A 17,083-nucleotide genomic window follows, 5' to 3' on the forward strand; every position below is an offset into this window, starting at 1 on the left:
GACAAAATGGGGAGCTGAGGAGTCCCCACACTGCCCGCAGCAGCTCAGCAGCTGCGGAGGCCCCAGCTTGGAAGTCCAGGGTCCCCCCCTACCCGTGGAGGCTTGGAGCTGTGGAATCCCCCCACCGCCTGCAGCGGATGGGAGCTGCAGAGTAACTCCCACCACTCTGAGCCACCACAGGCAGTGGGGGGGATCCTGCAGCTCCTAGCTGCCACAGGCTGAAGTCATGGAGGTCTCTGGAAGTCATGGATTCATTGCTGTGTAGAACTCCGGGCTTGGGCTGGATCCCAGGGTGTAGGGCCCTGCAAGGTGGGAGGGTCCCAGAGCTCAGTCTCCAGTCTGAGCCCAGAATTCTACACAGCAATGAAACAACCCTGCAGCCTTAGCCCTGCAAGCCCAAATTAGTTGGCACGGGCCAGCAGAGGGTGTCTAGTTGCCGTGTAGGCAGGCCCTTAGTTTCAGTATGAAGTTCTGGACATTGGACAAGAGTTTTCATATGATGTGATTTCATCTATTTGACTTCAAAAACTCACAAACCATTAAAAAACAAGGACATTCAAAGATATAGGACACCTCTTAATTATGCATAATGTCCACATAGCATATTTCCACTGAGACAGACAGATTTCACTTCACTAGGAGCTTCCTTCTCCCTACAACAAACAAGGAAACATGCTACACACAACTTATTTACTCTTCATAGCAGAGTAACAAACTTAATTGGGACACCAGAAATGTTAGTAAATATTCAGCATTAACTTATGTGCACAGGTTTATTGTGTAGTGTGTTTTTCTTTGCTGGGCCTGAGACAATCCCAAAATCCCTCTCTCTCATCATAGGACTGTTTTTTCCCCTTTCTCCCACACACATAAGGATTTTGTTCCCTCCCTCTTTCCATACACAGGGACTGTGTTTACTTCCTATACCAACACACATACAAAAGGGTTTTCATAGGGCTGGTCTCCACTATGGGGAGATCAATGCTGCTGCAATCGATGCAGCAGGGGTTGATTTAGTGGGTCTACTGAAGACTAAATCGATGGCAGAGCGCTGTCTGGTTGACCCCGGTATTCCACCTCCCTGAGAAGAGTAAAGTGAGTTGACCGGAGAGCGTCTCCTGTTGACGCAGCACATTGAAGATACCGGGGTAAGTCAACCTAAGCTATGTCAACTTCAGCTACACTATTCACGTAGCTGGAGTAGCGTAACTTAGGTTGACTTACCCCAATAGTGAAAACAAGCCCATAGATATACATTATAAAGTCAGAGGGGACCACTGTGATCATTTAATCTGACTTCCAGCATAACACTTATTTGAATTAATTCCTGTTTATTGAATTAATTCCAGCACATCTTTTAGAAAAACATCCAATCTTGATTTAAACATTTCCAATGATGGAGAATCCACCATAAACCTTGGTAAATTGTTCCAATGGTTAACTACCCACACCAATAAAAATTTGGACCTCATTTCTAATCTCAATTTGTCTAGTTTCAACTTCAAGCCAATGGATCTTGTTGTAACTTTTTCTGCTAGATTGAAGAGCCCTGTATTATCAAATTTCTGTTTCCTAAGGCACTTACAGATTGTGGTCAAGTCGGTCTTAATCTTCTCTTTCTTATACTAAACAGATTGAGCTCCTTAAGTCTTTCAATATAACATATGTTTTCCATCCTTTAATAATTTTCGTGGCTCTTCTCTGAACACACACCAATTTATCAACATCCTTCTTCAATTATTGACACCAGAAATGATCACAAAAACAACAAGGAGTTCGTTGACACCTTAAAGACTAACAGATTTATTTGGGCATAAGCTTTCATGGGTAAAAAACCACTTCTTCAGATGCATGGAGTGAAAATTACCACTTATTTGGTAATTTTCACTCCATGCATCTGAAGAAGTGGTTTTTTACCTACGAAAGTTTATGCCCAAATAAATCTGTTAGTCTTTAAGGTGCCATGAGACTCCTTGTTGTTTTTGTAGATACAGACTAACATGGCTACCCCCTGATACTTGACACCATGCAAGGCAGAAATGATCACAGTATTCTGATATTAATTGCACCAATGCCAAACAGAGGTAATATAACTTTCCTATTCCTATTAAGTGTTCCCATTCAGCTTTGTGAAACTGGCCCTTTAAAAACATCAAGTACATATATTATTGGTTTGGACTTTTATCTGTTTGCACACAATGAACAGAAAAGGAGTACTAGTGCACCTTAGAGACTAACCAATTTATCTGAGCATAAGCTTTCGTGAGCTACAACTCACTTCATCCGGATGCATTCTGTGGAAAATACAGTGAGGAGATTTATATACACACAGAACATGAAAAAATGGGTGTTATCATACACACTGTAAGTGATCACTCTCCTTACAGTGTGTACGATAACACCCATTTTTTCATCTCCTCACTGTATTTTCCACTGAATGCATCCGATGAAGTGAGCTGTAGCTCACGAAAGCTTATGCTCAAATAAATTGGCTAGTCTCTAAGGTGCCACTAATACTCCTTTTCTTTTTGCGAATACAGACTAACACGGCAGCTACTCTGAAACCACACAATAAATGTAATCAACTCAGGATCACCTGTACCTAAGCTATCACTAATTTTTAGTTCTGTGATCAATTTCTCTTAATCTGTCAAGAGGAGATTTTGTATAGAATTCTCCTGTGACAGATGCAACACTTTTTGGGTTAGGCAACGATCAACTATAATTTTTAGAAATTCCAACTATGTTTTAGTACTGGCAGCATGAGACATCCGGCAAATCATGCAGATTAAAGTCCTGCATGATAACACAACCTTTTACCCTGCAAATTAAAGATAGTTGCTTAAGGAGCTGATAATCCTATTCTCCAATGTGATTTGGCGGTCTGTAAATGGTGGTTTTAGTACCCTATTTGTGCTTTATCTGTTAGAGCACTGATCCATAAGCATTCAGGATCATTTGCTTTCAAGTTGTCAATGACTCAGAAACAGGTAACGGGTTTTGTTCACTTCCCCTCATGCAAATCAGTTTTGTTTACTCCCTCCTGACATAGAGGATGTATTTTTACTCCTCTTGATCCTACCCAGGGATTGTCTTTATTGATGCCCTCCGAACACAGGTCTTTACTCCTCACTACATGCAGGTTCTGTGTTTAGGAAGTGCGGATGCAATGCTCTACCCACAAACACTCTTAAAATTTACAATTTAAGATAGATTACTGCAGTCTATAGCAGCCCCATAACATCCTTAAATATAAATCCATACTAAGACAATGGCCCAAGTAAACAGAGCTCTGCCATTTGACTTGCTGTGTGACCTTGAGCAAATCAATCCACAACTGTATTAATTTAGATGAACTAAATGGGCCAAAGATGTTATCATACCCCAGTCACTGTCCAATATCAAACAGTGTTAAACAAGGTCTGGGGTTTGAAATACAGAGACCTCAGCCTGCTTTGTACCATGGCAAATACATCACTAAAAATCCTTTTAACCTTTTATTAAACATAAAGAAAGGAAAGAAAAACAGTTAGAGCATTTGAAATATAAAGTATTAAAGAAGGCTTTCATTTTAACAACATCCTGTGTTCCCTTTAGCTGAAGAGTTTTTACAAGGAAAAAACCTTTCGTTTGACAGTCCCTTAGATGGTATAAAAGATGGTAACAACTGTGTTTTTGGGGAAAAGAGAAGTTAGTTGAGATGAGCTGGAGCTGTTGTTAAATTCCAATCCCATTTCATCCCAGGTGGTGTTTGGGATTCAGCTTGAGCTGGTAGAGGTGGCAATGTCATCTGAGTATCTCTCTATAGCCCAGCCTAGTCAGGACAACTCTCAGAATCAGGATGAAGAAAGTCTTTGGTCCCAGGACATGGAGGAGGTGGCAGCTATGATGGTGAAACCTGATCCAGTAGCCAATTTTTCTCCTTAAAGTCTCTTTCTTTAAGAAACCACAAACGGAATGGGGGGGGGGGTGTGGAATAACTCATCCCCTCATTATTTTGTCCACCAATTAGGGCTAGTTTCCAACACTTCAGTTTTGGTTTATTGATTTCTGTTCCACACGTCTCTTGTTTACCAAGTATGATCTTAAAACAGCCCTTGAGTCATATCAGTAGACCTTTTACTTTGGACTAATTAAGTCTCCCTCTTCCTTTCACACTTTTTCCTATCAACATTTGTTATTACAGATTATTGTGACATCTGATGAAATTTCATGTACTTTTTACAGTTGAGCTCACAATTAAGGTACATTTGTAGCCTCAATTATCACATCATCAGCTCTTAGCTTTGCCAACTGCATAAATGAAAAATGCTTATTCAGGGGTTTTACTAGGATTAAAACTATCCAAACAATGTAACAGTTTTGATGTTTGTGGACCCTGATTAACATACATTGACTGTTAAAGATAAATGTTTTTCTCTTTTTTTCCCCTTCATGGTGTTACTACAGGGCAGAGTTACGGTTTCTGCTAATGGAGAAACATTCAGTTTTGAAGAATAATGGGAGTGGGGGGGAAATGACCATTAACTCCCCCAAATATTCAAAGGTAGGTTTTGCACAAGATTTCAGTGAGTTTTAACTATGTGGAAAGTTTGAAGAGCTTCTTACAGTTAAGGTTGTCTGGATGCCTTAACTGTGCACTTCCATACCTTAACATTTTTGGATTTCTTTTAAATTGAACCTGAACTGATAGTTTCCTGGGTTTATAATGCTTGGTTTGGCGATAATTTCAATATCTCAGTAATGTAGCTTATTCCAAATAACTGATACGTATCCTCAACCTTAAATCCATTTTACATAAATCCTGTCTGGAAATAACAAATATATTGTTACAGATCATTATTGTACCATTGTTACAGATCATTACTTGTGACAGGGTCGGGCCAGATGGCTACAGGAGAGTGATCGAACGGAGATATATTAGTCCCACATTCAAGCAGGTCCCTTTTCCCTGGGTAAGGTAACAGGGGCAGTTCCAGAACAATCAGGAACTTGCTGGAATGAATTAAGGCAAGCAGGCTAATTAGGGCACCTGGAGCCAATTAAGAAGCTGCTAGAATCAATTAAGACATGCAGGCTAATCAGGCACCTGGTTTAAAAAGAACCTCACTTCAGTCAGTGGGAAGTGTGCAAGGAGCTGAGAGTGGGAGGGCGTGCTGCTGGAGGACTGAGGAGTACAAACGCTATCTGGCATCAGGAGGAAGGTCCTGAGGATAAAGAAGGTGTTGGGAGGAGGCCATGGGGAAGTAGCCCAGGGAGTTGTAGCTGTTGCACAGGTGTTACACGAAACACTGTAGACAGCTGTGTTCCACAGTGCCCTGGGCTGGGACCCGGAGTAGAGGGCGGACCCAGGTTCCCCCCACCTCTTCCCCCGAGTTGGTACAAGAGGAGTTGACCTGGACTGTGGGTCCCACCTGCAGGGAAGGTCTCTGGCCTATCCCCCCGACCCAGTAGGTGGATCAGCAGAGACTGCAGGGATTGTTCTCCTTCCTTTTTCCCATGCTGGCCAGTGATGAGGTTAGCTGAGTGAACGGCAGGTTTGAGCCACAAGCAAAAGTGACCAAACTGAGGGCTGCCGTGAATCTCTGAGGTGAGCAAATCTGCCAATAAGCGCAGGACTCACCAAAGCAAAGGAGCAAATTTGTCACATACTGTACCAAGCTTATTTTGTGAAAGCAAAAAACCCAGTTACTTACCTTTCAAAACTGTTGTTCTTTGAGATGTGCTGCCCATGTCCATTCCATTCTAGGTGTGCTTGTTCCCACGCACGTGGTCGTTGGAGATTTTTGCCTTAGCGGTATCCATAGGGTCAGCTGTGGCGCCCCCCTGAGTGTCACACTCATGCGTCGGTATATCAGGTGCCACCAGCCCTATGCCCTCTCAGTTCCTTCTTGCTGGCAATTCCGACAGAGGGGTAGGAGGGAGGGTAATGGAATGGACATGAGCAACACGTCTTGAAGAAAAACAGTTACAAAAGGTAGGTGACTGTTTTTTCTTCTTCAAGTGCTTGCTCATGTTGATTCCATTCTAGGTGATTCACAAGCAGTATCAATGGAGGTGGGCTCGGAGTTCGCTGTCTTGCAGCTTGCAGAACTTCTCTGCCTAAGTCAGTGTTGTCTTGAGCTTGCTGGGTAAGCGCATAATGAGACATGAACATGTGGACAGACAACCAGGTAGCGGCCCAACAGATCTCTTGGATTGATACCTGTGCCAGGAAGACCGCTGATGACGCTTATGCCCTAGTCGAGTGTGTCGTCACGATCGTTGGCGGAGACACCTTCACCAGCTCATAGCAGTATCGGATGCAGGCTGTGATCCAGGATGAAATCCTCTGAGCAGACACTGGGCAACCTTTCATTCTGTCTGCCACCGCAACAAACACTTGCGTTGACTCATGGAACGGCATTGTACTATCTACGTAGAAGGACAGCGCTCTCCTGATGTCCAGTGTAGCCTGCACTCCTCAGATGATGATGAGGCTTTGGAAAGAAGACAGGTAAGTATGTGTCCTGGCCAGTGTAAAACTAGGAAATTACCTTGGCCAGAAACGTCGGGTGCGGGCGAAGCTGGACCTTATCCTTGTAGAAGACCATATAGGGTGGTTCCAAAGTAAGTGCCCTGCTCTCAAACACCCTGCAAGCCGATGTTATCACAGCCAGGAATGAAACCTTCCAGAAGAGAAGCAGGAGACGGCAGGAAGCCAGAGCCTCGAAGGGAGCCCCCATTAGCCTCGACAGCATGAGATTCAAATCCTGGACGGATGGGATCTCGGACGTCCGGGTAGAGATGCTCCGGACCTTTCAAAAACCGTGCCGTCATGTCATGAGCAAAGATCAACCTGCCTTGGAACGGGGGATGGAAAGTAGAGATAGTGGCCAGGTGAACCTTGACTGATGACAGGGACAAACCTTGGAGTTTGAGGTGCAGCAGATAATCCAGGATCTCATGCAAAGGATCTGCTAAGTTTAGAAGTGTGTGCAACAAGAGTGATGTAGTGGTGGGAGTCTGCTATAGACCACCGGACCAGGGGGATGAGGTAGATGAGGCTTTCTTCCGGCAGCTCACGGAAGCTACTAGATCGCATGCCCTGATTCTCATGGGTGACTTTAATTTTCCTGATATCTGCTGGGAGAGCAATACTGCGGTGCATAGACAATCCAGGAAGTTTTTGGAAAGCGTAGGGGACAATTTCCTGGCGCAAGTGCTAGAGGAGCCAACTAGGGGGGGCGCTTTTCTTGACCTGCTGCTCACAAACCGGGTAGAATTAGTGGGGGAAGCAAAAGTGGATGGGAATCTGGGAGGCAGTGACCATGAGTTGGTTGAGTTCAGGATCCTGACACAGGGAAGAAAGGTAAGCAGCAGGATACGGACCCTGGACTTCAGGAAAGCAGACTTCGACTCCCTCAGGGAATGGATGGCCAGGATCCCCTGGGGGACTAACTTGAAGGGGAAAGGAGTCCAGGAGAGCTGGCTGTATTTCAAGGAATCCCTGTTGAGGTTACAGGGACAAACCGTCCCAATGAGTCGAAAGAATAGTAAATATGGCAGGCGACCAGCTTGGCTTAACGGTGAAATCCTAGCGGATCTTAAACATAAAAAAGAAGCTTACAAGAAGTGGAAGGTTGGACATATGACCAGGGAAGAGTATAAAAATATTGCTCGGGCATGTAGGAATGAAATCAGGAGGGCCAAATCGCACCTGGAGCTGCGGCTAGCGAGAGATGTCAAGAGTAACAAGAAGGGTTTCTTCAGGTATGTTGGCAACAAGAAGAAAGCCAAGGAAAGTGTGGGCCCCTTACTGAATGAGGGAGGCAACCTAGTGACAGAGGATGTGGAAAAAGCTAATGTACTCAATGCTTTTTTTGCCTCTGTTTTCACTAACAAGGTCAGCTCCCAGACTGCTACGCTGGGCATCACAAAATGGGGAAGAGATGGCCAGCCCTCTGTGGAGATAGAGGTGGTTAGGGACTATTTAGAAAAGCTGGACGTGCACAAGTCCATGGGGCCGGATGAGTTGCATCCGAGAGTGCTGAAGGAATTGGCGGCTGTGATTGCAGAGCCATTGGCCATTATCTTTGAAAACTCGTGGCGAACCGGGGAAGTCCCGGATGACTGGAAAAAGGCTAATGTAGTGCCAATCTTTAAAAAAGGGAAGAAGGAGGATCCTGGGAACTACAGGCCAGTCAGCCTCACCTCAGTCCCTGGAAAAATCATGGAGCAGATCCTCAAAGAATCAATCTTGAAGTACTTGCATGAGAGGAAAGTGATCAGGAACAGCCAGCATGGATTCACCAAGGGAAGGTCATGCCTGACTAATCTAATCGCCTTTTATCATGAGATTACTGGTTCTGTGGATGAAGGGAAAGCAGTGGATGTATTGTTTCTTGACTTTAGCAAAGCTTTTGACACGGTCTCCCACAGTATTCTTGTCAGCAAGTTAAGGAAGTATGGGCTGGATGAATGTACTATAGGGTGGGTAGAAAGCTGGCTAGATTGTCGGGCTCAACGGGTAGTGATCAATGGCTCCATGTCTAGTTGGCAGCCGGTGTCAAGTGGAGTGCCCCAGGGGTCGGTCCTGGGGCCGGTTTTGTTCAATATCTTCATAAATGATCTGGAGGATGGTGTGGATTGCACTCTCAGCAAATTTGCGGACGATACTAAACTGGGAGGAGTGGTAGATACGCTGGAGGGGAGGGATAGGATACAGAAGGACCTAGACAAATTGGAGGATTGGGCCAAAAGAAATCTGATGAGGTTCAATAAGGATAAGTGCAGGGTCCTGCACTTAGGACGGAAGAATCCAATGCACCGCTACAGACTAGGGACCGAATGGCTAGGCAGCAGTTCTGCGGAAAAGGACCTAGGGGTGACAGTGGACGAGAAGCTGGATATGAGTCAGCAGTGTGCCCTTGTTGCCAAAAAGGCCAATGGCATTTTGGGATGTATAAGTAGGGGCATAGCGAGCAGATCGAGGGACGTGATCGTCCCCCTCTATTCGACATTGGTGAGGCCTCATCTGGAGTACTGTGTCCAGTTTTGGGCCCCACACTACAAGAAGGATGTGGATAAATTGGAGAGAGTCCAGCGAAGGGCAACAAAAATGATTAGGGGTCTAGAACACATGACTTATGAGGAGAGGCTGAGGGAGCTGGGATTGTTTAGCCTGCAGAAGAGAAGAATGAGGGGGGATTTGATAGCTGCTTTCAACTACCTGAAAGGGGGTTCCAAAGAGGATGGCTCTAGACTGTTCTCAATGGTAACAGATGACAGAACGAGGAGTAATGGTCTCAAGTTGCAGTGGGGGAGGTTTAGATTGGATATTAGGAAAAACTTTTTCACTAAGAGGGTGGTGAAACACTGGAATGCGTTGCCTAGGGAGGTGGTGGAATCTCCTTCCTTGGAAGTTTTTAAGGTCAGGCTTGACAAAGCCCTGGCTGGGATGATTTAACTGGGAATTGGTCCTGCTTTGAGCAGGGGGTTGGACTAGATGACCTTCAGGGGTCCCTTCCAACCCTGATATTCTATGATTCTATGAACCGGGCCTGCTTGGCCCGAATATGTTGTTCCAAGGCCCAGCACATGAACCTTTTCCATTTGGCCAGCTAAGTCGCTCTGGTGGAGTGTTTCCTGATACCCAGGAAGACCTGTTGAATACGGGCTGAGCATGACTGTTTGTCCACGCTTAGTCATGCAGTAGCCAAGCACCAAGTGCAGCACCGCCAGGGTTGGGTGCAAAAGGCTACAGTGGTTCTTGGACAGCAGATCTGACCAGAGGGGCAACTGCAGCAGAGTGCCTACTGAAAGGCTCAGCAATGTGCCAAACCAGTGCTGGTGAGGCCATGTGAAGACTATTAGGATAATTCTCGCCCTGTCTTGCTTGATCTTCACAAGGACCTGTAAATCAATGACACTGGCAGGAAGGCATACATTGGTGCCCCTAACTGAGGAATGAGAAAGGCATCTTACAGGGAGCCCCTGTCCATCCCACGGATTGAACGGAACACGTGGCATTTTCTGTTCTGCCTAGACATGAACAGGTCCACCTAGGGAGTCCCCCATCTCTGGAAGATTAAGCTGATCACTCCAGATGGAGCGATCACTCATGGTGAAATGAGAAAGTCCTCCTGAGGTGATATGCCAAAGTGATCGGAACATTTCTGGCTCCAGGCAGGCTATCAGATGAATGACATCCTGTCAGAGTTCCTTCCCCACTCTGAACTCTATGGTACAGATGTGGGGACCTGCATGAAAGACCCCCTAAGCTTATTCTTACCAGCTTAGGTTAAAAACTTCCCCAAGGTACAAACTTTGCCTTGTCCTTGAACAGTATGCTGCCACCACCAAGCGTTTTAAACAAAGAACAGGGAAAGAGCCCACTTGGAGACGTCTTCCCCTAAAATATCCCCCCAAACCCTACACACCCCCTTTCTTGGGGAGGCTTGAGAATAATATCCTAACGGATTTGTTACAAAATCATCAAAGACCCAAACCCCTGGATCTTGGAACAATGGAAAAATCAGTCGGGTTCTTAAAAGAAGGATTTTATTTAAAAAAAAAAAAAAAAGGTAAAAATCCTCTCTGTAAAATCAGGATGGAAAATACTTTACAGGGTATTCAGATTCAAAACACAGAGGATCCCCCTCTGGGCAAAACCTTAAAGTTACAGAAAACAGGAATAAACCTCCCTCTTAGCACAGGGAAAATTCACATAAAACAAAAGATAAACTAATCCGCTTTACTAATCCTGGCTTACCTATACTGGTTGCAATATTGGAGACTTCGATTAGGATGGGTTGGAGAAGATGGATTTCTGTCTGGCCTCTCTCAGTCCCAAGAGAGAACAACCACGTAAACAAAGAGCACAAACAAAAGCCTCCCCCCTGCCAAGATTTGAAAGTATCTTGTCCCTTTATTGGTCCTTTGGGTCAGGTGCCAGCCAGGTTAGCTGAGCTTCTTAACCCTTTACAGGTAACAGGATGTTGCCTCTGGCCAGGAGGGATTTTATAGCACTGTATACAGAAAGGTGGTTACCCTTCTCTTTATATTTATGACACATCCCACTCACAAAAATCCCAAAGGCGGGAAGCTTCTTCATATAGGGCCAAAGACCTGGCACCATCATGCTTGTTGATGTAATACACCACACGGGTATTGTCCATCAGGACCTGCACCACCTTGCCCGTCAGGTGGGGCAAGAAAGCCTGGGAGGCCAAGAGAACCGCACTGAGCTCCCTGATGTTGATGTGGAGAGTCAGATCGTCCAGTAACCAGAGGCCCTGCGTGCTCAAGCCGCCCAGGTGGGCTCCCCAGCCCAGGTCCAAAGCATCGGAGACCAGGGTCAGCAACGGGAATGGGGCCTCAAAGGGTACTCCCTCCAACACTGATCCGGGCTCCAACCACCAATCCAGGGATGACCTGATGTGATCCGGCACCCTAACTACCCCGTGTAGGTCATGCCTGCTGGGGACGTAGACCAACGCCAGCCACGCTTGCAGAGGCCGGAGTTGGAGCCAAGCATGGCTGACCATGTACGTACATGTGGCTATGTGGCCAACTGCCACAGGCAGGTGTGAGCCATGGTTAGCGGGTGGTTCTTTACATGGGACATAAGGTCTGACAGCCTGAAAATGCACTTCTGGAAGGTGCTTGGAGTCAAGAACCATTCCAATGAACTCTATTCACTGCACAAGAGTTAAAGTGTTGTTTTTTCTCGTTTATTAACAGGCCCAGGTTGCGACAGGTGGAACGCACCAGACTGAGGGTCCTTTGCACTTGCTCCCAAGACCAGCCCTTGATGAGCCAGTTTCGAGATACGGGAAGACCCGGACCCCTCGACGTCTCAGGTAAGCAACCACTGGTGCCATAAATTTTGTGAACACCCTCAGGGCCAATGAGAGGCCAAAGGGCAGCGCTGTGAATTGAAAATGGCGTCCACCCACTATGAAATGGAGGAAAACTCTGTGACCTTAGAATATGGAAATGTATTCCTTTAAGTCGAAGGCAGTATATCAGTCTCCTGGATCCAGGGAGGGGATGATGGAGGCCAGGGAGACCATGCGAATCTTCAACTTTCTGAGAGACTTGTTGAAGCGATGCAGGTCAAGAATGATCTGAGGCCCACTTTTGCTTTTGGAATTAGGAAGTAGCGGGAATAGAACTCTTTTCCTTTCATGCCCCGAGGGACCTCCTCCATTGCATCCAGGAGCAGGAGGTTCTCGACCTCTTGGATGAGGAGTTGCTCGAAGAGGGAGGTGGGAGGGAGGGGTGGCTGAAAATTGCAGGTTATAGCCCCAAGATACTATGTCCAGCACCCAGTGGTCTGTGGAGACCCGTAATCAGGCCGAAGGGTAGGGATGAAGATGGTCAAGGAAAGAACAAGGTGGATCTGGGGAATTGACTGGGGCGTCACTCTTAAGCACATCTTCAAAATGAGCGCTTCTGGCCCCTGGGATGTTTCACTGGGCCAGGCTGCGCGGGTGAGTGGGAGGAGGAAGGGCAGCGACAACTAAAGCTCATGTCTCCATCACTTCTCCTTGCAGGCCCTTGATGAGGCTGCCAAGGCCTTTGTGGCGGGGGCAGCCGGAACTGTTTCTCTGCAGACTGCAGCGTATGCGTACCCAGCGAGCAAAGGGTGACCCAAGTCTCCTTTAATCCATGCAACCTTGCATCAGTCTGTTCCAAAGAGACCGTTCCCAGTGAATGGGAGGTCCTGGATAGAGGTCTGCATCTCTTGGGACAGGCTGGCAGTCTGAAGCCAGGAGCTGCGCCTCATGACCACCACCGACTTGACCCTAGCCACCGAGTCTGCCCGCATCCCATGCCATCTGGAGAGAGCACATTGCCACTATAGTGCCCTTCTCCACCAGGGTGCTGAATTCCTGGGCCAGACCCTGAGCAAGGAACTCCTTGAAGTTAGGAAGGGAGTCCCAGACATTAAAATTGTATCTGCCCAAGAGAGCCTGATGGTTTACCACCTGGACCTGCAGGCTGGCTGTTGAATAAACTTTTCTCCCAAAAAGATCCAATCTTTTGGCCTCTTTATTTTTGGGAGTTGAACTAGTGTGCCTCTATTTGTCCCTTTCATTGACTGCAGAGACAACCAGTGAGCCCGAAGGTGGGTGGGTATAAAGGTACTCGAACCTTTTGGCTGGGATGAAGTACTTTTTTTCGGCCCTTTTGGAGGTGCGAGGGATGGACGACGGGGTTTGCTAGAGGCCTTGGTAATTTTCAGGACTAGGTCATGCACTGGTAATGCAACACGTGCCAGGGTAGAGGCTGAGAGGACATTGAACAAAGTGTCCACCTGCTTGGCCATCTCCTTCACCTCTAGGCGCAAGTTCTCGGCCGCTTGTCGAAACAGGGCTTGATGTTCCTTAAAATCATCCGGTGGCCTGGCCCTCAATGGTCGCGTGACCACACTGTCCAGGGATGAGAATGATGACTGTACCACCGGGGAAGGCTCTGGGGCTTCATCCCCCAAGGGGAAGAGGGGTTTGGGGGTAGGGGCTGTCTCCTCTACCCTGACCTCCGAGAGGGTCTGATGCACCGAGCCCGGTGCTGCCAGCTGTTGCTCCGAGGCAGCAGCAGGTGAGTGGTGCAAAGAGGGCATCATCATCACCGGCATGCCCCAGGTGCTCCAATAATGCCACTGAACATGCTGCCAAGGCAGCACCGTAGACATCGACGCAGGCTCAGGTGCCCATTTGTGCCAGTGCGGTCTTGGTGAGGGGCTGAACTGCCCTTCTGTGCTGGAGGAATCCCCTTCCGGTGACCATGGCAGGGCTGTCGACGCCTGTATCTGCCTGCAGACAGTCGTCGCTGGAGACCGGTGTTTGGAGTGGGAGGATCGGTGCTAGTATCCAGGGGACCGGTGCTAGTATCCAGGGGACCGGAATCACGACGGGGAGTGCTCCCACGGGGCAGGTAACCAAGATCTGCGCTGAGAAGGCAATTGCTGAGAGGGAGAATGGTGCAGGTGGAACAGAGACTGGTGCCTCTCCCAAGGCGATCTACGTCGATCAGGTGCCTCCCCCAAGGCAATTGAGGTGCCAGTGACCGAGGGCGAGCCCCAGAGGATGTGGGCTGCGATGCTGGAGATCTGCGGTGTGGAGGCGGAGAGCACCGCCACGTCTCAGGGGATCAGTGGCGCTCCACTGCCCTCTGAGGGGTCTTAGCAGCTGGCTTGTCCTTGTAGGGAGCCTTTGCTGCTTCCTGTGGCACGCGCGGTGCAAGTGGAGGACTATGCTCTCTCAGCGCTGGGGGACCTTGGGAAGGCATCAATGCCGTCAGAAGTTTGGGTCCCCTACCACTCCCGGGAGTTGGTGGTGAATCCTTTAAAGGCTCAGGGCCCAGACCGGGGAGGCACGTCCACATGGCTCTGGCGTGGCAGGGCAGCCCAAACTGGGTCCTTTGCCTGATGACCCATGGCCTTTCTTGCCTGGTGCTGCGGAGCCATGCTTCTTCGTTTTCTTTCTGGGCACCAGCAACAGGGAGCAGTGCCGGGCGGAGCCCTATGCCGGGGGTGCGCTGCACACCAAGGCTGAGGTACTAGGCGAGACTTGGTGGGATGGCTCAGAAGCTGGACGAAGAGCAGCCTCCATGAGGAGAGCCCGCAAACGTGAGCCTGCTCTTTCTGAGTCCTGGGTTGAAAAGTTTTACAAATACAACACATGTCCTTCACATGTGATTCCTCCAAGTACTTAAGGCAGCTGCTGTAGGAGTCACTTACAGGCATAGGCCTGTTACAGTCCGCGCGGGGCTTAAACCCCGGAGACTGGGCACGCCCCACCTGGGGCAAAGTTCCCGCTGGGACTCTAACTTCTAACTCTTAACTACACTTAACAACTACTTAATACTAATTATTATAAACAACTATTTACAAGGCCTTAAGGCTCCAAGTCAGAAGAGACAAAACCACTAGCCCTTATTATGCAAGGAAAGGCGTTCTGACTAACCACCACGGGCAATAAGAAAGAACTGAGAGGGTGTCGGGCTGGCAGTGCCTGATATACCAATGTGTGAGCGTGGCACCCTATGGATACAGTAAAGATAAAAATCTCCAACAACCACGCACGTGGGCACACCTAGAATGGAATCGACATGAGCAAGCACACAAAGAACAAAGGTTTCAGATACAGAAAACGTATCTGCCAAGGTAACAGAAATAACAGACATGTTTCTTTCATATTTATCTGTTTTATGAATTGGAATTGCATTAAAACTGCTACAAGAATTGTCACTAAAGCAGTATCTTACCTTGTTTCTGTCCTGTGTATCCACTTCTCCTGGTGCCATGTATTTTAGCAACAAAGCTAAGCACTTGGGACTCTTGTGGCGGGTAGTTAAATGTAAAGGCGTCATTTCTTCTAAATCCTTTTGCATCCAGTTTGCTCTACGAGCAAGTAAAAGTTTCATGAAGCGATAATTTCCCTGGATAAGGAAAAATATAACAGTAAGAAACTAGTTCTAGCAACTTAATCAAACCAAAAGATGACAATATTTAAAGACACCATTGTTTTATTACGGTGACAAAGCAATACCAGCCAGCTGTAATGACTGGCAGGGACTTGAACCTGGGTGGGCAAGCTCCACTTGGTGGCAGTCTTAACCCAGCCACTCCTTGTGATCCACAAACCACAGAAGATGTACACTATACGAAGTCCTGTCCAAAAGCTCCAAACTGACAGCTGCCTTGGAGGCTCCCAATTGGTCCCCTGACCCCATATAAGCCCACAGAGTGTTCCAGGATGCATCCAGGCAACTTGCAGATTACCAGTTAGCTACGATAACTGACTCTGATGCTGAGCTCCCAGCATCCACTGTGGCTCTGACTTGGATTCTGACCATCACTCGGGACCCAGAACCCCAACAGAAGTTATGATCTCTGGTACGGATCTCAGCCTGGAAATCTGACCTCGAGCTGCTCAAGCCCAGACCCTTGTCCCAGGACCCTGACAGTTTGCCTGGACCAGTCCATGCTAAAGGTCATCCCCATAGGAACATGGAGGCAGTGGGTCATCACATGCCTGGCATGTCTCAAAGGGCACTAGAAACATCTGAATGGGTTGACCATCCCCAGGAGGAACTCCCTACATCAAGAGCACAAGTGTTGCAGCTCTCATTGCAAAGCCAGATCCTGTAGATGCAGATGCTGCGCTGCGGACTCAACTAGTGCAGTAGACTCCTGGGGAGCAGGCTCCAAGGTGAGAATACTGCTCTCTAGAAATGTTCTGCACCTGCGTCCTTGGATGTGGGGCCAACCTTCCCACACGCAGTGGAGACTGCCAAAAATTTAGGGGGTTTCTTAATCATTGCCATGTGCAATTCCTGCTCCACCCCTAGTCCTATCTACTGATTTAGCGAAGGCAGGATTTGTAATTAGCCTCTTTAATGGGAGAGGCATTAGATTGGGCCTGACTCTGGCTAGAAAAGGAATGCCAACACTGCTGAACTGGGATGCTTTCTTTCACGTATTTTCTACCATTCTGGATGATTCCTACTGCACTTTTTTTGCTGTGGCAGACCTGCAAAAACTACAGTGGGGAAGAATTGGTTGCCTCCTACACCACCCACTTCAGACAACTTGTCTCTGACACAGAGTGGAATGAGGAGGCACAGCTCCACCAGTTTCAGTGGGGATTGCATGAGGAAATTAAAGATGAACTACCTTGCATGAAAACCCAAACACATTTGGATGCCTTTTTTGATCATGCCATATGCATCGATAACAGACTACACCAGTGACATAGAGAAAGGAATGGGTCAGTGCCACATCCCAGCCACATCCCAGGTGCCACTCTTCAAAGTGGTTGGTCCCAGGGCCCATGCAACTTAGTGCAGCCCACCACCATGTGACTACCAAGGAAAGGGAATGCCATTCCCACCACAGTTTGTGTTTCTCCTGAGGGGAACCTAGCCACGCACTTGCCGGCTGTCTGTTGTGGTCCCAAGACATCCATCCCCTTATAAAAGCATGCCCAAGGCACAGCAAGCTCTCATTACACCTCTAAGTTCAGGTCCTCCTCTACATCCCAGGTGAACCTTGATGAGTTCTCCCACAGTGTGCACTTGTGGACTCCAGGGA

At 47.7% G+C, this 17,083-nt stretch overlaps 1 protein-coding gene across 3 annotated transcripts in view; it reads right to left on the reverse strand.

The window, feature by feature from the left end:
• The window catches only part of INVS (inversin), a 215,232-nt gene that overhangs the window by 105,962 nt on the left and 92,187 nt on the right, over nt 1-17,083 (reverse strand). For all 3 annotated transcript variants that reach the window (XM_077810860.1, XM_077810858.1, XM_077810859.1), the window contains exon 4: nt 15,256-15,429. In XM_077810860.1, the coding sequence (XP_077666986.1) occupies nt 15,256-15,429 (174 nt within the window). The remainder of the gene's footprint in view (nt 1-15,255; nt 15,430-17,083) is intronic.

Source organism: Eretmochelys imbricata, chromosome 2 (assembly GCF_965152235.1).
Source record: "Eretmochelys imbricata isolate rEreImb1 chromosome 2, rEreImb1.hap1, whole genome shotgun sequence".
Lineage (NCBI taxonomy): Eukaryota > Metazoa > Chordata > Testudines > Cheloniidae > Eretmochelys > Eretmochelys imbricata.